The sequence below is a fragment of the Capricornis sumatraensis genome, chromosome 15, assembly GCF_032405125.1.
Source record: "Capricornis sumatraensis isolate serow.1 chromosome 15, serow.2, whole genome shotgun sequence".
NCBI lineage: Eukaryota > Metazoa > Chordata > Mammalia > Artiodactyla > Bovidae > Capricornis > Capricornis sumatraensis.
The window spans coordinates 77,682,544-77,696,368 of NC_091083.1; the positions used below are offsets into that span (position 1 = coordinate 77,682,544).

A 13,825-nucleotide genomic window follows, 5' to 3' on the forward strand; every position below is an offset into this window, starting at 1 on the left:
GGGGAGGAATGGGTTAGGAACTATATCCAACATCTTGTAACAAACCATAATGGAAAATAAATAACAAAAAAAGCAATAGATATGGGTGATGATGATGGTCACGCAACAAGATGAATGTATTTAAAACCACTGAACTGTGTAGTTGGGCTTCCCTGGTGGTTCAGATGGTAAAGAGTCTGCCTGCAATGCAGGAGACCCAGGGGTTGAACCTGGGTCGGAAGATCCTCTGAAGAAGGAACTGGCCACCCACTCCAGTATTCTTGCCTGGAGAATTCCATGGACAGAGGAGGAACCTGAAGGGCCCCAGTCCATGGGGCCGCAGAGTCGGATAAGACCGAGCAACCAACACACAAGTGTATGTCTACTTTATTTATGCATGGCTTCCCTGGTGGCTCAGAGGGTAAAGCGTCTGCCTTCAAGGCTGGAGACCTGAGTTCAATCCCTGGGTCAGGAAGATCCCCTGCAGAAGGAAATGGCAACCCACTCCAGTATTCTTGCCTGGAAAATCCCATGGACTGAGGAGCCTGGTGGGCTACAGACCATTGGGTCACAAAGAGTCGGACACGACTGAGTGACTTCACTTTCACCACAATTGCAAATAATTTTCATAATAAAAGGAAAGAGACTCTTGCTTTATGCTCAGGGATGCAGAGAGCTAAATAAACGTCCCAAACTTACCTTGAAAAACAGCTGGACAGCTTTTCTCAGACTCACCAATCAACCCATCCAGGATCTAGAGAAAGATGGGCACCTGTCGAGAGAGACACACAGTGGATTACCTGGAGACAAGCAGCAGTCACCAGTAAAAGGAGTTCACCTCCAGGGGTGGCAAATGGCTGGAGGCTGAGTGGGCACTGGCAAGATAGCACAGTCCCTGAGGCTGCAAATACAGCAGGGAGTCCACACCTTCTTTCTCTCCAGGAATCCCACGGGGCCCTCATAGAAAAAAATTTACAGTTCTGATAAAGTCTCTTGGAGGGGCAACACTGGGGAGGGGAGACGAGGCGGTCCCCACTATGGAAGGGCAAGAAATTCCATGTGAAAGCTTTCCTGTCCTTCCTCCAGAGGGACTTTTCTTTTTTTTTTTTTAATTGATAACAGGGATTTTTCCTTTTTTTTTTTTTTAGATTTATTTATTTTAATTGGAGGCTAATTACTTTACAACATTGTATTGGTTTTGCCATACATCAACATGAATCTGCCACGGGTGTACACGTGTTCCCCATCCTGAACCCCCTCCCCCTCCTCTCTCCCTGTACCATCCCTCTGGGTCATCCCAGTGCACCAACCCCAAGCATCCTGTATCCTGCATCAAACCTGGACTGGCAATTCATTTCTTATAAGATATTATACATGTTTCAATGCCATTCTCTCAAATCATCCCACCCTCTCCCTCTCCCACAGAGTTCAAAAGACTGTTCTATACATCTGTGTCTCTTTTGCTGTCTCGCATACAGGGTTATCGTTACCATCTTTCTAAATTCCATATATATGCCTTAGTATACTGTGTTGGTGTTTTTCTTTCTGGCTTACTTCACTCTGTATAATAGGCTCCAGTTTCATCCACCTCATTAGAACTGATTCAGATGTGTTCTTTTTAATGGCTGAGTAATACTCCATTGTATATATGTACAACAGCTTTCTTATCCATTCATCTGCTGATGGGCATCTAGGTTGCTTCCATGTCCTGGCTATTATAAACAGTGCTGCGATGAACATTGGGGTACATGTGTCTCTTTCAATTCTGGTTTCATCAGTGTGTATGCCCAGGAGTGGGATTGCTGGGTCATAAGGCAGTTCTATTTCCAGTTTTTTAAGGAATCTCCACACTGTTCTCCATAGTGGCTGTACTAGTTTGCATTCCCATCAACAGTGTAAGAGGGTTCCCTTTTCTCCACACCCTCCCCAGCATTTATTGCTTGTAGACTTTTGGATCACAGCCATTCTGACTGGTGTGAAATGGTACCTCATTGTGGTTTTGATTTGCATTTCTCTGATAATGAGTGATGTTGAGCATCTTTTCATGTGTTTGTTAGCCATCTATATGTCTTCTTTGGAGAAACGTCTTTTAATTCTTTGGCCCATTTTTTGATTGGGTCATTTATTTTTCTGGAATTGAGCTGCAGGAGTTGCTTATATATTTTTGAGATTAGTTGTCAGTTGCTTCATTTGCTATTATTTTCTCCCATTCTGAAGGCTGTCTTTTCACCTTGCTTATAGTTTCTTTGTTGTGCAGAAGCTTTTAAGTTTAATTAAATCCCATTTGGTTTTTTTTGCTTTTATTTCCAGTATTCTGGGAGGTGGATCATAGAGGATCCTGCTGTGATTTATGTCAGAGAGTGTTTTGCCTATGTTCTCCTCTAGGAGTTTTATAGTTTCAGGTCTTACATTTAGATCTTTAATCCATTTTGAGTTTTTTTTTGTGTATGGTGTTAGAAAGTGTTCTAGTTTCATCCTTTTACAAGTGGTTGACCAGTTTTCCCAGCACCACTTGTTAAAGAGATTGTCTTTACTCCATTGTATATTCTTGCCTCCTTTGTCAAAGATAAGGTGTCAATAGATGCGTGGGTTTATCTCTGGGCTTTCTGTTTTGTTCCATTGATCTATATTTCTGTCTTTGTGCTAGTACTATACTGTCTTGATGACTGTGGCTTTGTAGTAGAGCCTGAAGTCAGGCAGGTTGATTCCTCCAGTTCCATTCTTCTTTCTCAAGATTGCTTTGGGACTTTTCATTTAGAGAGAATGAAGCAATACTGTTGCGGTACCAGTGAAATCTCAGTGCAGTGGGAGGAGGGGCCGAAATACTGGCCAGATTCAGAACTTTGTCCCTGGGGGTGGGGGGAAGGGAAAGATCACTAAGACCACTCCCCTGAGACTCGGGACAGTGCATCTACCTAAGACTGAGGCTTAACCAGAATGACAGAGAATGGACCCCAACCACACCTCCTCCTGCCTCACCTGGCTAATAACACTGAGTAACAAGCAACTTGCAAGAGTGTCATTCTCAGAGCCAGCACAAAGCTGAAATAGGAGCAGTTGTTGGCGGGAAAAAAAACCTGATAAACCCAGCTCCACCCTAAACACAGACACTATTTCTGTTTTGAGGATGGAATTTAAAATTCATGGTGCACTCAAGACCAACCACAGCAATCATCAACCAGTCACCCCAAACTCAGCCCTGCTCTGAAATATATTTACACAAACTCAAAGCCTAGTAGAAGGAAAGGTGAGCCATTTCCAGGGGTAGAAAAAGCTACTTACTGGCTCTGGTTCCTTGTGTCTCTCACTGAATAGAGCTATAAAAGCTGTAAAGTAAGTAATAGCTGGCAGATTGGGAAAGACTTCGAGGGCCACATTACCAGCCATGAGTTTACTGGCATTTTTTTCCGCCATCAAATATTCCTGGTTAACCAGGAAATAAGCACTAAGGTGCAGAGAGACAGACCTTCAGAAGAAACTTTCTAAATTTGGCTTGATGCATGTGAAAGGGAACTTGCAATGTTCAGAAGAGGTGCAGAAATCCCCAAGGTTTTTTGTTTTTATTTTTTCCTTTTTTTTTTTTTATTGTTTTTCACCCTGGCCCCTAAGAAATTCTATGCTCTTGACGGCTGCAACTAGTACAGGAATTAGAAGGAACCAAGACCCTGAAGGAATGGAAATCTTCCTCGTGGGGTATAGCTGTACTTTTAAGAGAGTAAGTGGGCCCCTGCCATCCTCCATTTCTTTCTTTGTTCTTCTGCCACTTGGCCCTGAATATGGATGCAGTTGTGGAAGTGCCTAGAGGAGCAGGGTAACGGAAGCCCTTGCTTTTAGGTGTTTTGAAGAAACAGAAGATACTCGGGAGATCACAGGGGAAAGAACTCAGGAAAGAGAACCCATAAAGTTATTTGGTTACTCCTAGGCTCACCTCTAAGCATGTATGGAATCCTATTTAACACACCTTGGGAGAAATGAACAAATACACCACTCCCTAGGTCCCAGACTAGCCACTAGGTGGTACATGGGCAGGGAAGTTACTGAATGAACTGCAAAGCTTTAGAAATTGTACTGACATTGGAACCACCACCCACTTAAGACAGATGGAACTTTTAAACCTGAACCTAACCATTTCAATGACTTTTAAAAACAAAATATCAACCTTTTCCAGTGGATTTAAACAAAACCCAAGAGTCCCATAATACAATATTGAAAATGTCCAATATATAATCCAAAATTATTTAGCATCTCACACGCTAGCAAAGTAATGCTCAAAATCCTCCTAGCCAGGTTTCAACAGTACGTGAACCGTGAATTTCCACATGTTCAAGCTGGGTTTAGAAAAGGCAGAGGAACCAGAGATCAAATTGCCAACATCTGTTGGATCATAGAAAAAGCAAGAAAATTCCCCCCCAAAAAAATCTACTTCTACTTTATTGATTACACCAAAGCCTTCGACTGTGTAGATCACAACAAACTATGGAAAATTCTTCAACAGATGGGAATACCAGACCATCTTACCTGCTTCCTGAGAAATCTGTATGCAGGTCAAGAAGCAACATTTAAACCAGACATGGGACAAGGACTGGATCCAAATTGGAAAAGGAGTACATCAAGGCCGTTTATTGTCATCCTGCTTATTTAACTTCTACACAGAGTACATCATGCGAAATGCCACGTTAGATGAAACACAAACTGGAATTAAGATTTCCAGGAGAAATATAAATAACCTCAGATAGGCAGATGACACCACCTTTATGGCAGAAAGTGAAGAGCAACTGAAAAGCCTCTTGATGAAAGTGCAAAAGGAGAGTGGAAAAGCTGGCTTAAAACTCAACATGCAAAAAACAAAGATCATGGCATGCAGTCCCATCCCTTCATGGCAAATAGATGGGGAAACAATGGAAACAGTGACAGACTTTATTTTCTTGGGCTCCAACACTGCAGATGGTGACTGCAGCCATGAAATTAAAAGATGCTTGCTTCTTGGAAAGAAAGTTATGACCAACTTAGACAGTATATTAAAAAGTAGAGACATTACTTTGCCAACAAAGGCTCATCTAGTCAAAGCTATGGTTTGTCCAGTAGTCATGTATGGATGTGACAGCTGGACTATAAAGAAAGCTGAGGAACAAAGAATTGATGCTTTTGAACTGTGGTATTGGAGAAGACTCTTGAGAGTCCCTTGAACTGCAAAGGGATCAAACCGATCAATCCTAAAGAAAATCAGTCCTGAACATTCACTGGAAGGACTGATGCTGAAGCTGAAGGCTCCAGTACTTTGGCCACCTGATGTGAAGATCTGACTCATTGGAAAAGACCCTGATGCTGAGAAAGATTGAAGGCGGGAGAAGAAGGGGACCACAGAGGATGAGATGGTTGGATGGCATCACCGATTCAATGGACATAAGTTTGAGCAGGCTCCAGGAGTTGGTGATGGACAGGGAACCCTGGAGTGTTGCAGTCCATGGGATCACAAAGAGTTGGACACGACTGAGTGAGTGAACTAGAAACTGGATGAAGGAAAAGGAAAATAACAGTTCGTAAGGGAAAAGACTATCCACAGACTCCAATTCTAAGATGAAATAAATGTTGGAATTATCTGACAAAGACTTATTTTTTACATTTATTTGGTATTTTTTCAAGATAGCAAGTAATATAAATATAAAATACTTAGTATGCACATGTATACGTGGATGTACCAGTGATATTTTCTCCACAAATTCACTGATGTTCTTGAAGAAGAGAGAAAACATGAGTGGAAGCTCTCTTGCATTTTGTTGATTCACATAGTAAAGATCAAAGATTACTCTATGCATCTAAAAACTTCTCTCTGTAAATAAGTCATTTAATATTTTTTCAAAATTTTTAAACCTTGACTACACCTTAACTGTTCCAAAAACATCCATTCTCAGTTGACGAACAGCTTGTAATAGGCATCCTAATCTTTCCTGTTTCTGTAACTCACTTTGTATTGAATGACAAAGGTCTTACAATAGGAGTTGTTCCCTCTTCTATAAAGTTGGAAGAGGCAAGGTAATTATGATTGAGGGATTTTGTTGTTGTTATCGTTTTTTAAAATATTTTTTCACTGGAGTATAGTTATTTTACAAAGTTGTGTTAGTTTCTGCTGTACAGCAAAGTGAATCAGTTATATATGTATATATCCACTCCCTTTTAGATTTGCTTCCCATTTAGGTCACTGATGAAGACTTGAAAACAGCTACTATAGAAATTCTGCAGCAAACAATTATGAACACCCTTGAAATTGATGGAAAAGTAAAAAGCCTCAGCAAAGAAATAGATGAGATAAAGAAGACTGAAATAGAAACTTTTTAAGAGAAGAATATGATAACTGAAATAAAAAACTCACTAGATGGGCTTAATATCAGAATGTAGATGACAGAGAAAAGAGCAGTGAACTTGAAGACAGAGCAATAGAAATTACCCAATTTTAACAACAGAGAAAAATATATTGAAAAAGGTGTACAGAGCCTCAGGGATGATAACCAAAGTTCTGACATCTGTTTCCTTTCTTTCCTAGGGGAGAATTCTTTCTTTCTTAGGAGAATCCTTTCTTTCCTAGGGAGGAGAATTCTTTCTACCTGGGAAAATTCCTCTCGATACTGGGTACTGAGCAATGCCTGAGCAATTATTGCTTCAGGGACGGGATGCTGTAAGCAAAATGCAGCCATTCTCCCTTCTCCTTTTTAAGAAAATTTTTTTTTCTTTTTTTGTTGACGTAGTGGGCTCCCCTGATGGCTCAGGGGTAAAAAATCTGCCTGCCAAGGCAGGAGACCCAGGAGACTTGTGTTTGATTCCTGCTTGATCCCTAGATCAGGAAGATCCCCTGGAGAAGGAAATGGCAACCAACTCACCTGGGAGATCCCATGGACAGAGGAGTCTGGCGGGCTATAGACCACAGGGTCGCAAAGAGTCCTACATGACTTAGAGAGTAAACAACGAATAGTCGATTTACAATGTTATGTTAGTTTCTGATGTACAGCAAAGTGATTCAATTTTATTCATATTTATATGTATGGTATCACTTATATATGGAATCTAAAATATGGCACAAATGAACTTAATTCCAAAACAGAAACAAGCTCACAAATACAGAAAACAAACTTATGGTTCTCTTCTTTTCTTAGGTGGTTCTCTCAGGTGGTATTCCATTGTGTTGCTCAAGCTTTCTTGCTCAGATTTTGTAAGTGGACTCCAAAGCTCCCCCAGAGCTGTCTTTGTTCACAGATAACTGTCTAATTATTGTCCTTTGTAGGGGGACAGAGACTGGGGGTCTCCTAGGTCATTGTTTTATTGACATCATGCTATAGCCATATGTTTTGATCTGTCATATTTTCATTTTTCAGTTCAAATTATTTTCTATTTCCTATCATGATTTCATTTTGACCCATGGTTCCTTAGAATTGCTTTATTTTTAATTATTTATGGATAATTTTCTAGCTATTTCATTGTATTTTCTAGTTTATTTCCACAGTGGTCGCTTTGAATTTCCACTCTAGTCAGTTTGATTTCAATTTATTGACATTCATTGAGACATCCTTTAACTTTCCCATGTGGCTTCCCTGGTGGCTCAATGGTAAAGAACCTTGCCTGCAATGCCGGAGACACAGTAGATGTGGGTCCAGTCCCTGGGTTGGCAAGATCCCCTGGAGGAGGACATGGCAACTCACTCCAGTACTCTTACCTGGAAAGTCCCATGAACTGAGGAGCCTGGTGGGCTACAGTCCGCAGGGACGCAAAGAGTTGGACATGTCTGAAGTGACTGAGCACACACGCACGTGCTGGGGGCAGGGGGTAGTATATTCCACAAAAATGCTAAATTCTTTGTTATTTATTTTTGGCTGCAGTTGGTCTTTGTTGCTACACTTGGGCTTTCTCTAGCTGTGGACAGTGGGGACCACTTTCTAGTTGTGTTGAGCAGGCTTCTCATTGTGATGGCTTCTCTTGTTGAAGAGCCCGGGCTCTAGGTGCAGGGGCGTCAGTAGTTGTGGCTCATGGACTTATTACCCTGAGGCATGTGGAATCTTCCTAGACCAGGGATTGAACTCATGTTCCCTGCATTGGCAGGAGGATCCTTAACAACTGGACCACCAAGAAGTCCTGAATTCTTTCTGATATAAGTCGAGTAGTCACTTTTTGTTTATGTTGCTCAAATATTCTGTCTCTTTGCTGATTTTGTTGGGGAGGGAGCAGGCACATCATCTTATTTATCAGTTACTGAGAGAAGGATGTTAAAACTGTCTGCTGATCAATCATTCTTCTGGCCATGGCATGCCAGTTTACTTAGGACCAATCCTCCCAGTAAAGCCAAAATGAGATCCCTGGGGGGCTCTCAGTACACATCTTTGAGTACCAATCACCACCCATTTCCAGAGTGGGTTGACTCCATGCTTTGAAGCTAGATAACCAGGTGCAAAGGCTGTTTCAGTGTGTTCCTAGCACACCCCGGGGTAAATGAGAGTGTTCTCTCTGGCAAGTGATTCCAGAGATTTTTCTCAACTTTCTTTTTCTCTAATCACTCAACAGTGACTAGTTCATTGGTTTTGTCCTAAGGCAATCACCCCCTGCTTGTCCAGGAAAACATTAAGGACCTGTCCTCCATTATGCATCTCACTTAATGCTTTTTCTGCACACTGCCCCTCTCTAACTCTATTCCCCACCAGACTCCTTCCTTGAAGCACATCTTTGTCCCCTGACACAGATATACTTCAGTAAACTCAAGTACAGACGTGTTTGGAAAATGAGGTCTGCATATTCATTCTTCCTCAAGTTGCCCAGTGAATTTGGATAGGTTCAGTCACCTGTTAGTGCCTGTTTGTTCTCCTTTACTAATTTTGGCAAACAGGATGGGATGGTTGGATGGCATCACCGATTTAATGCACATGAACTTGGGCCAACTCTGGAAGGGACATGGAGGTCTGGCTCGCTGCAGTCCATGGGGTCGCAAAGAGTTAGACACGACTTAGCAATTGAACAACAACAACTTATTCTCTGCAGGCTTTATGGGCATAACAGCACAGATCAAAATGGAAAAGTTGCAAATTAGAAATGCTAGGGTCATAGAATTTAATACCAAATTCATGATGCAACTCTTTCGGCAAACTCGTCTGTTGCTATTGGAGGCAGGAGGAGGTTAGGGTAGCAGGCTTCCGTGTCTTTCAAGCTCCCTCTCCTCTCCCCCCAAGTCTATATTTAATCTACTCAAGGAGGGAAAATAACTATCATTTGGGGCATTCCAATTCCTCTCTATCCTTCAAAATAGGACCAAGCATCTCTTCTTGCAGGAAGCCTGATTACATCTACCCATACCAACTACCCTGTCTTCTGTACTTTATTGCACTGATTGTCTGTCTGTCCATTGGCCCCTTCTTGTCATGCCTCATTCTGGTTTCCACCTGTTTGGATCATACCTCCTTCCTTGGGTAAAATGCTAACAGATAGAGTTTGGGACACCCTCAGTTATGTAGAGCGGCCTTGCCACCATCCTGGGCACATGGTAGGCTACCACCCTCCAAAAGTTGCTTATGATTTCTAGGAGTATTTACATCTGAAAATATCCCTGTAGATGTCAAATGATTGAATAAGTAATGGTAACACATTAGGTATTGTTCAGGAAGAGAACTTGGGGAGGCCAGGGGTATTTCCTTTCATTCTAGACCACTGGTGCTATCCCCTTTAGGTAAGATTGTAATTTCATGTGTATACATTTGTGGCCTACTCTTTTTGACTCCATGGACTATCAGGAGCCCGTCAAATTCCTCTGTCCATGAAATTCTCCAGGCAATAATACTGGAGTGGGTTGCCATTTCCTACTCCAGGGATCTTCCTGACCCAGGGATCAAACCCAAGTCTCTTGCATCTCCCGCCTTGGCAGGCAGATTCTTTATCAACTGTGCTACCTGGGAATCTCATGAACTAGTTAAATCACAGGCCTGAGATTATAGGAGAAAGGCTATACCAAGTTATGGGGATCTCAGAGGAACGGTGTTTTCTGTGGCCATAAGAACCTCCCAGGGAGGTTGGTCCATGGACAAAGAAGAGTAGAATCCAGAAACCTTGGCTAAGGACATCAAGCCCCTAAAGGAGGAGGAGGTAGGGGGATCCAGACTGGGAGGCAGGAGCTTCTCTGGTGGTTCAGTGGTTAGGCCTCTGTGCTTCCACTGCAGAAGATACCAGTTCCATCAGTGGTTGGAGAGCTGAGATCCCACATAGTGCAAGATGTGATCAGAAAAACAAAACAAAACTGGGAGGCAGAAGTTTAGAGCTTGTATAAAGTGGGGTGGGGGTGGTCAGCGAACAATACGGGCATTACGGAAGAAGAAACAGATGTCTCCTTTACTGTCACAGCGTATTTGTCAAGGAATTAAAGCGGTTAACATAATAGCTTAGGGAAGAGGGTTGGCAGGTGGACGTTGCCCTGGGCCCACCCTCCTCACCCCCACCCAGAGCTGAGTCAGGAAGATGATCCTGCTGCGGGTCACGGCACATTCTTCCAAGGCCTCCCAGGTATCCTCCGACTCTCACGGGCGCTTTGTGGGCTGAACGGTGGACAGGATGTTGCTGATTTTGTGGTCTGTATTGCTGCTCACTAGGAGAGAGGAGGGGTAGGTACTCAGTCATCACACAATCCAGAGACAACAGATCTTCCCAAACCATAGGGGCACGGATGCGTTCTGCGGTGTAGGGAAAGGCCACACAAGGCTTCTCCAGGGATGTTTTAAGTCAGCCATGAGCAAGGAGACATAAATGTCAGACCTCCTGAAGTCTGGATGAATCAGGTAGGCCCACAAGCAGACAGTGGGGACTCAGACGAATAAAGAGGCAGGGAAGCCCAGGTTTGATTAGATATTGGAACTGGGAGGGGAGGGGAGGCGGAGTCTCCTGCTGTCTGTCTCCCCGCAATTTGGAATCCATAGTCTTTTGGTTTTCCTTTTTTAAAAACTCATTTGGCTGTACCTTGGGGCATGTGGGATCTTATTTCCCCGATCATGGATCCCCATGCCCCCTGTGTTGAAAGCGCAGAGTTTTAACTACTGGACTGCCAGGGACGTCCCAGGAGTCCATAGTCCTTGAGAACCAAATGGCAAGGCAAGGAAGGGTGCGTCTTAGACCCTACCGTTCGGCTTCAGAAGCATGCAGACATCTCCGCAGAAGGCACTGCAGCAGTGATGACCGAGCTGGCACTCCGTGTGAAGCTTGCACTCGACGGCACACTGCTCATTAGTGGGACTCTTGTTGCAGGGTTTCAGTTTCAGCTTTAGCTCAACTTAGAAGAGTACATGAGTATTGACTCCCAGAAGAAGAGAGTTCCCAGTATTAGCCCCTCCAAGACCCCAGGACCTACTCCACTCATTTCTCTACTTCCTCTCCCTGCCCGGGGGTCTAGGTGGACTTCCTAGGGCCCAGACTCAAGATCCTGCTCCCACCCCTGCCCCCAACAAACCCAGCCACCCTGAAGTCACCCCTGTGGAATTTAAACTCACAGAACCTGGGTCCTGAAACCCAAGTTTCAGAACAAAGAATCCCGAGAGATCTCCCAGCCTCCCACTCTCGTTTTACAGAGTGAGGGGACCCGGGTCCCAGAGCAGAGACTCCACTGTTCCCTCTCTGGTGGAAACGGCCCTCCACACCTAGTTCCTCCCTAGAAACATCTGTCACTAGTTATTCACCACTCTTCTCCCCTCACTTCTATTGATTTCAATTTTTTTACACCAGTGGTTCCAAATTTCTCTTCATGGAACAGAATTTTTTTATTGGCCTTTAGTCTTGGAATATCTAGGCTTATTTTCCCTTCGATCTGTTTTTTATTTATTTTTTCATTGGAGTAGAATTGCTTTACAATGTTGTGTTAGTTTCTGCTGCACAAGAGTGTGAATCAGTTATATGTGAACATATATCTCCTCCCTCGTGGGCCTCCCTGTCACTTCCCCCCGATTCCACCCCTCTAGGTCATCACAGAGCACCACCTCAAGCTGCCTGTTCTATGCAGCAGCGTCCCACTAGGTATCTGTCTTACACATGGTACTGTATTTATGCCAATGCTATTCTTCCAACTCATCCCACTTTCTCATTCCCCTGCTGTGTTCACAAATTCCTACTGTTTGTCTGCATCCCTATTCCTGCCTTGCAATTAGGATCATCAGTACCATTTTTCTAGATGAGCGTGTGTTTTTCTCTCCTCTCCATACCTAATGTTCTGAAATACTCAGATCTGTAAACAAAGGGCATATTTCAAGAAATTATTACCGGTCCTTTTCCAGTTTGTTGCTCAACCTTGAAACTCCTGAGAACATAAACTCCTGGTAGCTCAAGCTAAGCTCTAGACCCCATGGAGATTTTCACTGCTAAGTGCGCTCTCCTGGACAAAAACTCTATGTGCACATATTTTTAAAAAAAATTCGTTGTAGCATCAGAAGACCCTCAAGATTGAGAACAAAACATTCAGCCTTCCTCTGGTATCCGGACTTTAAAAAAGAACCAGTGCTTCTATTACAGACCCTGGTTCTTCTCTGCAATTGGACCTTCTTCATCTTGAAGCCCAGCCCAAACACCTACTGTAAGGTGGAAGTTCAAAGGAAGAATCTATTCTTTCTTTCCAGCTTCCTGAAACTGGCAGGATTGCCACGCAGGAGAGCATCAGCAGCTGGAGACCCAACAGCTTCATGATGCTGACCCTGGACATGTGAAGGTGAGCCTGGCAAGGGACCCAGCACTTGGGCAAGGTCCTGCAGGGGCTCAAGCAGGGTTTCAGGGTGGGGAATTGGGAGACCACGTGACTGTCTCTCAGTGCCCCATCTGGTTCTGCCTCCTCTCTGTCTTCAGCCACCACTCCTGGGCTGGGCATTGATGTCTCATGAAGCACTTGCCTCCTCTTATACTTTATATACTTCTCTCATTGTAGAAATGGATTCTTTGTACTTTATTAATTTTTATTTTAGCAATTTGAAAAACACAGAAAAGTATGAAGAAGTATAATGAGGTATTATCAGTTGATTATCCATTACCTAGATATAGATAGATACTAGGGCTTTTTATCTTTCATAAAAGAGAGCTGTAAACTCCCAAATTTTAAAAATTGTAATCCTATGATAAACTGTAATGGAAAAGAATATTTTTAAATGTGTGTATGTATAACTGAATCACTTTGCTTTACAGTGATTTGCAACATTGTAAATCAACTATGAAGTGAAGTGAAGTGAAAGTTGCTCAGTCGTGTCTGACTCTTTGCGATATAGTTCATGGAATTCTCCAGGCCAGAATACTGGAGTGGGTAGCCTTCCCCTTCTCCAGGGGATCTTCCCAACCCAGGGATCAAACCCAGGTCTCCCACATTGTAGGCGGATTCTTTATCAGCTGAGCCACAACGGATTTTAAATAAAACTTACTTCATTAATCCCCAAAACACTTGTTTACAAGTATTTTAATGTTTACAAGTATTTTATTGACAAAAATCAGGCCCTAGTTTCATGGTGAGAGAGTTTGATGGAAAAAAAGGAATTGCAGAAATAATGATTGAAATAGGAATCTCCCTGGTGGTCCAGTGGCTAAGACTCCATGCTCCCAATGCAGGGGGACCCATGTTCAATCCCTGGTCAGGGAACTGTATTTCACATGCTGAAACTAAAGATCTTGCATGATGCAACTAAGACCAGGTGCAGCCAAATAAATGCATTTTTTAAATATAGTAGTGATTGAAACAATGATTAATATTTCAAAAACAAGACAACCACAATGCCATTTTTACTGTTAAGGCTTTGCAGTTATTCCTCCTCCAATTTTAAGGCATAGCCTATTCCAGTCTCCTCTAGTTTTGCTGTGCTTTGAA

At 43.0% G+C, this 13,825-nt stretch overlaps 1 protein-coding gene across 1 annotated transcript in view; it reads right to left on the reverse strand.

Moving 5' to 3' along the window:
• Positions 1-13,825, reverse strand: part of WFDC8 (WAP four-disulfide core domain 8) — a 38,561-nt gene that overhangs the window by 21,191 nt on the left and 3,545 nt on the right. The window contains exons 2-3 of the mRNA XM_068986831.1: positions 11,117-11,266; positions 10,525-10,588 (exon numbers count right to left, since the gene is read on the reverse strand). Coding sequence (XP_068842932.1) covers positions 10,525-10,588; positions 11,117-11,266 — 214 coding nt within the window. The remainder of the gene's footprint in view (positions 1-10,524; positions 10,589-11,116; positions 11,267-13,825) is intronic.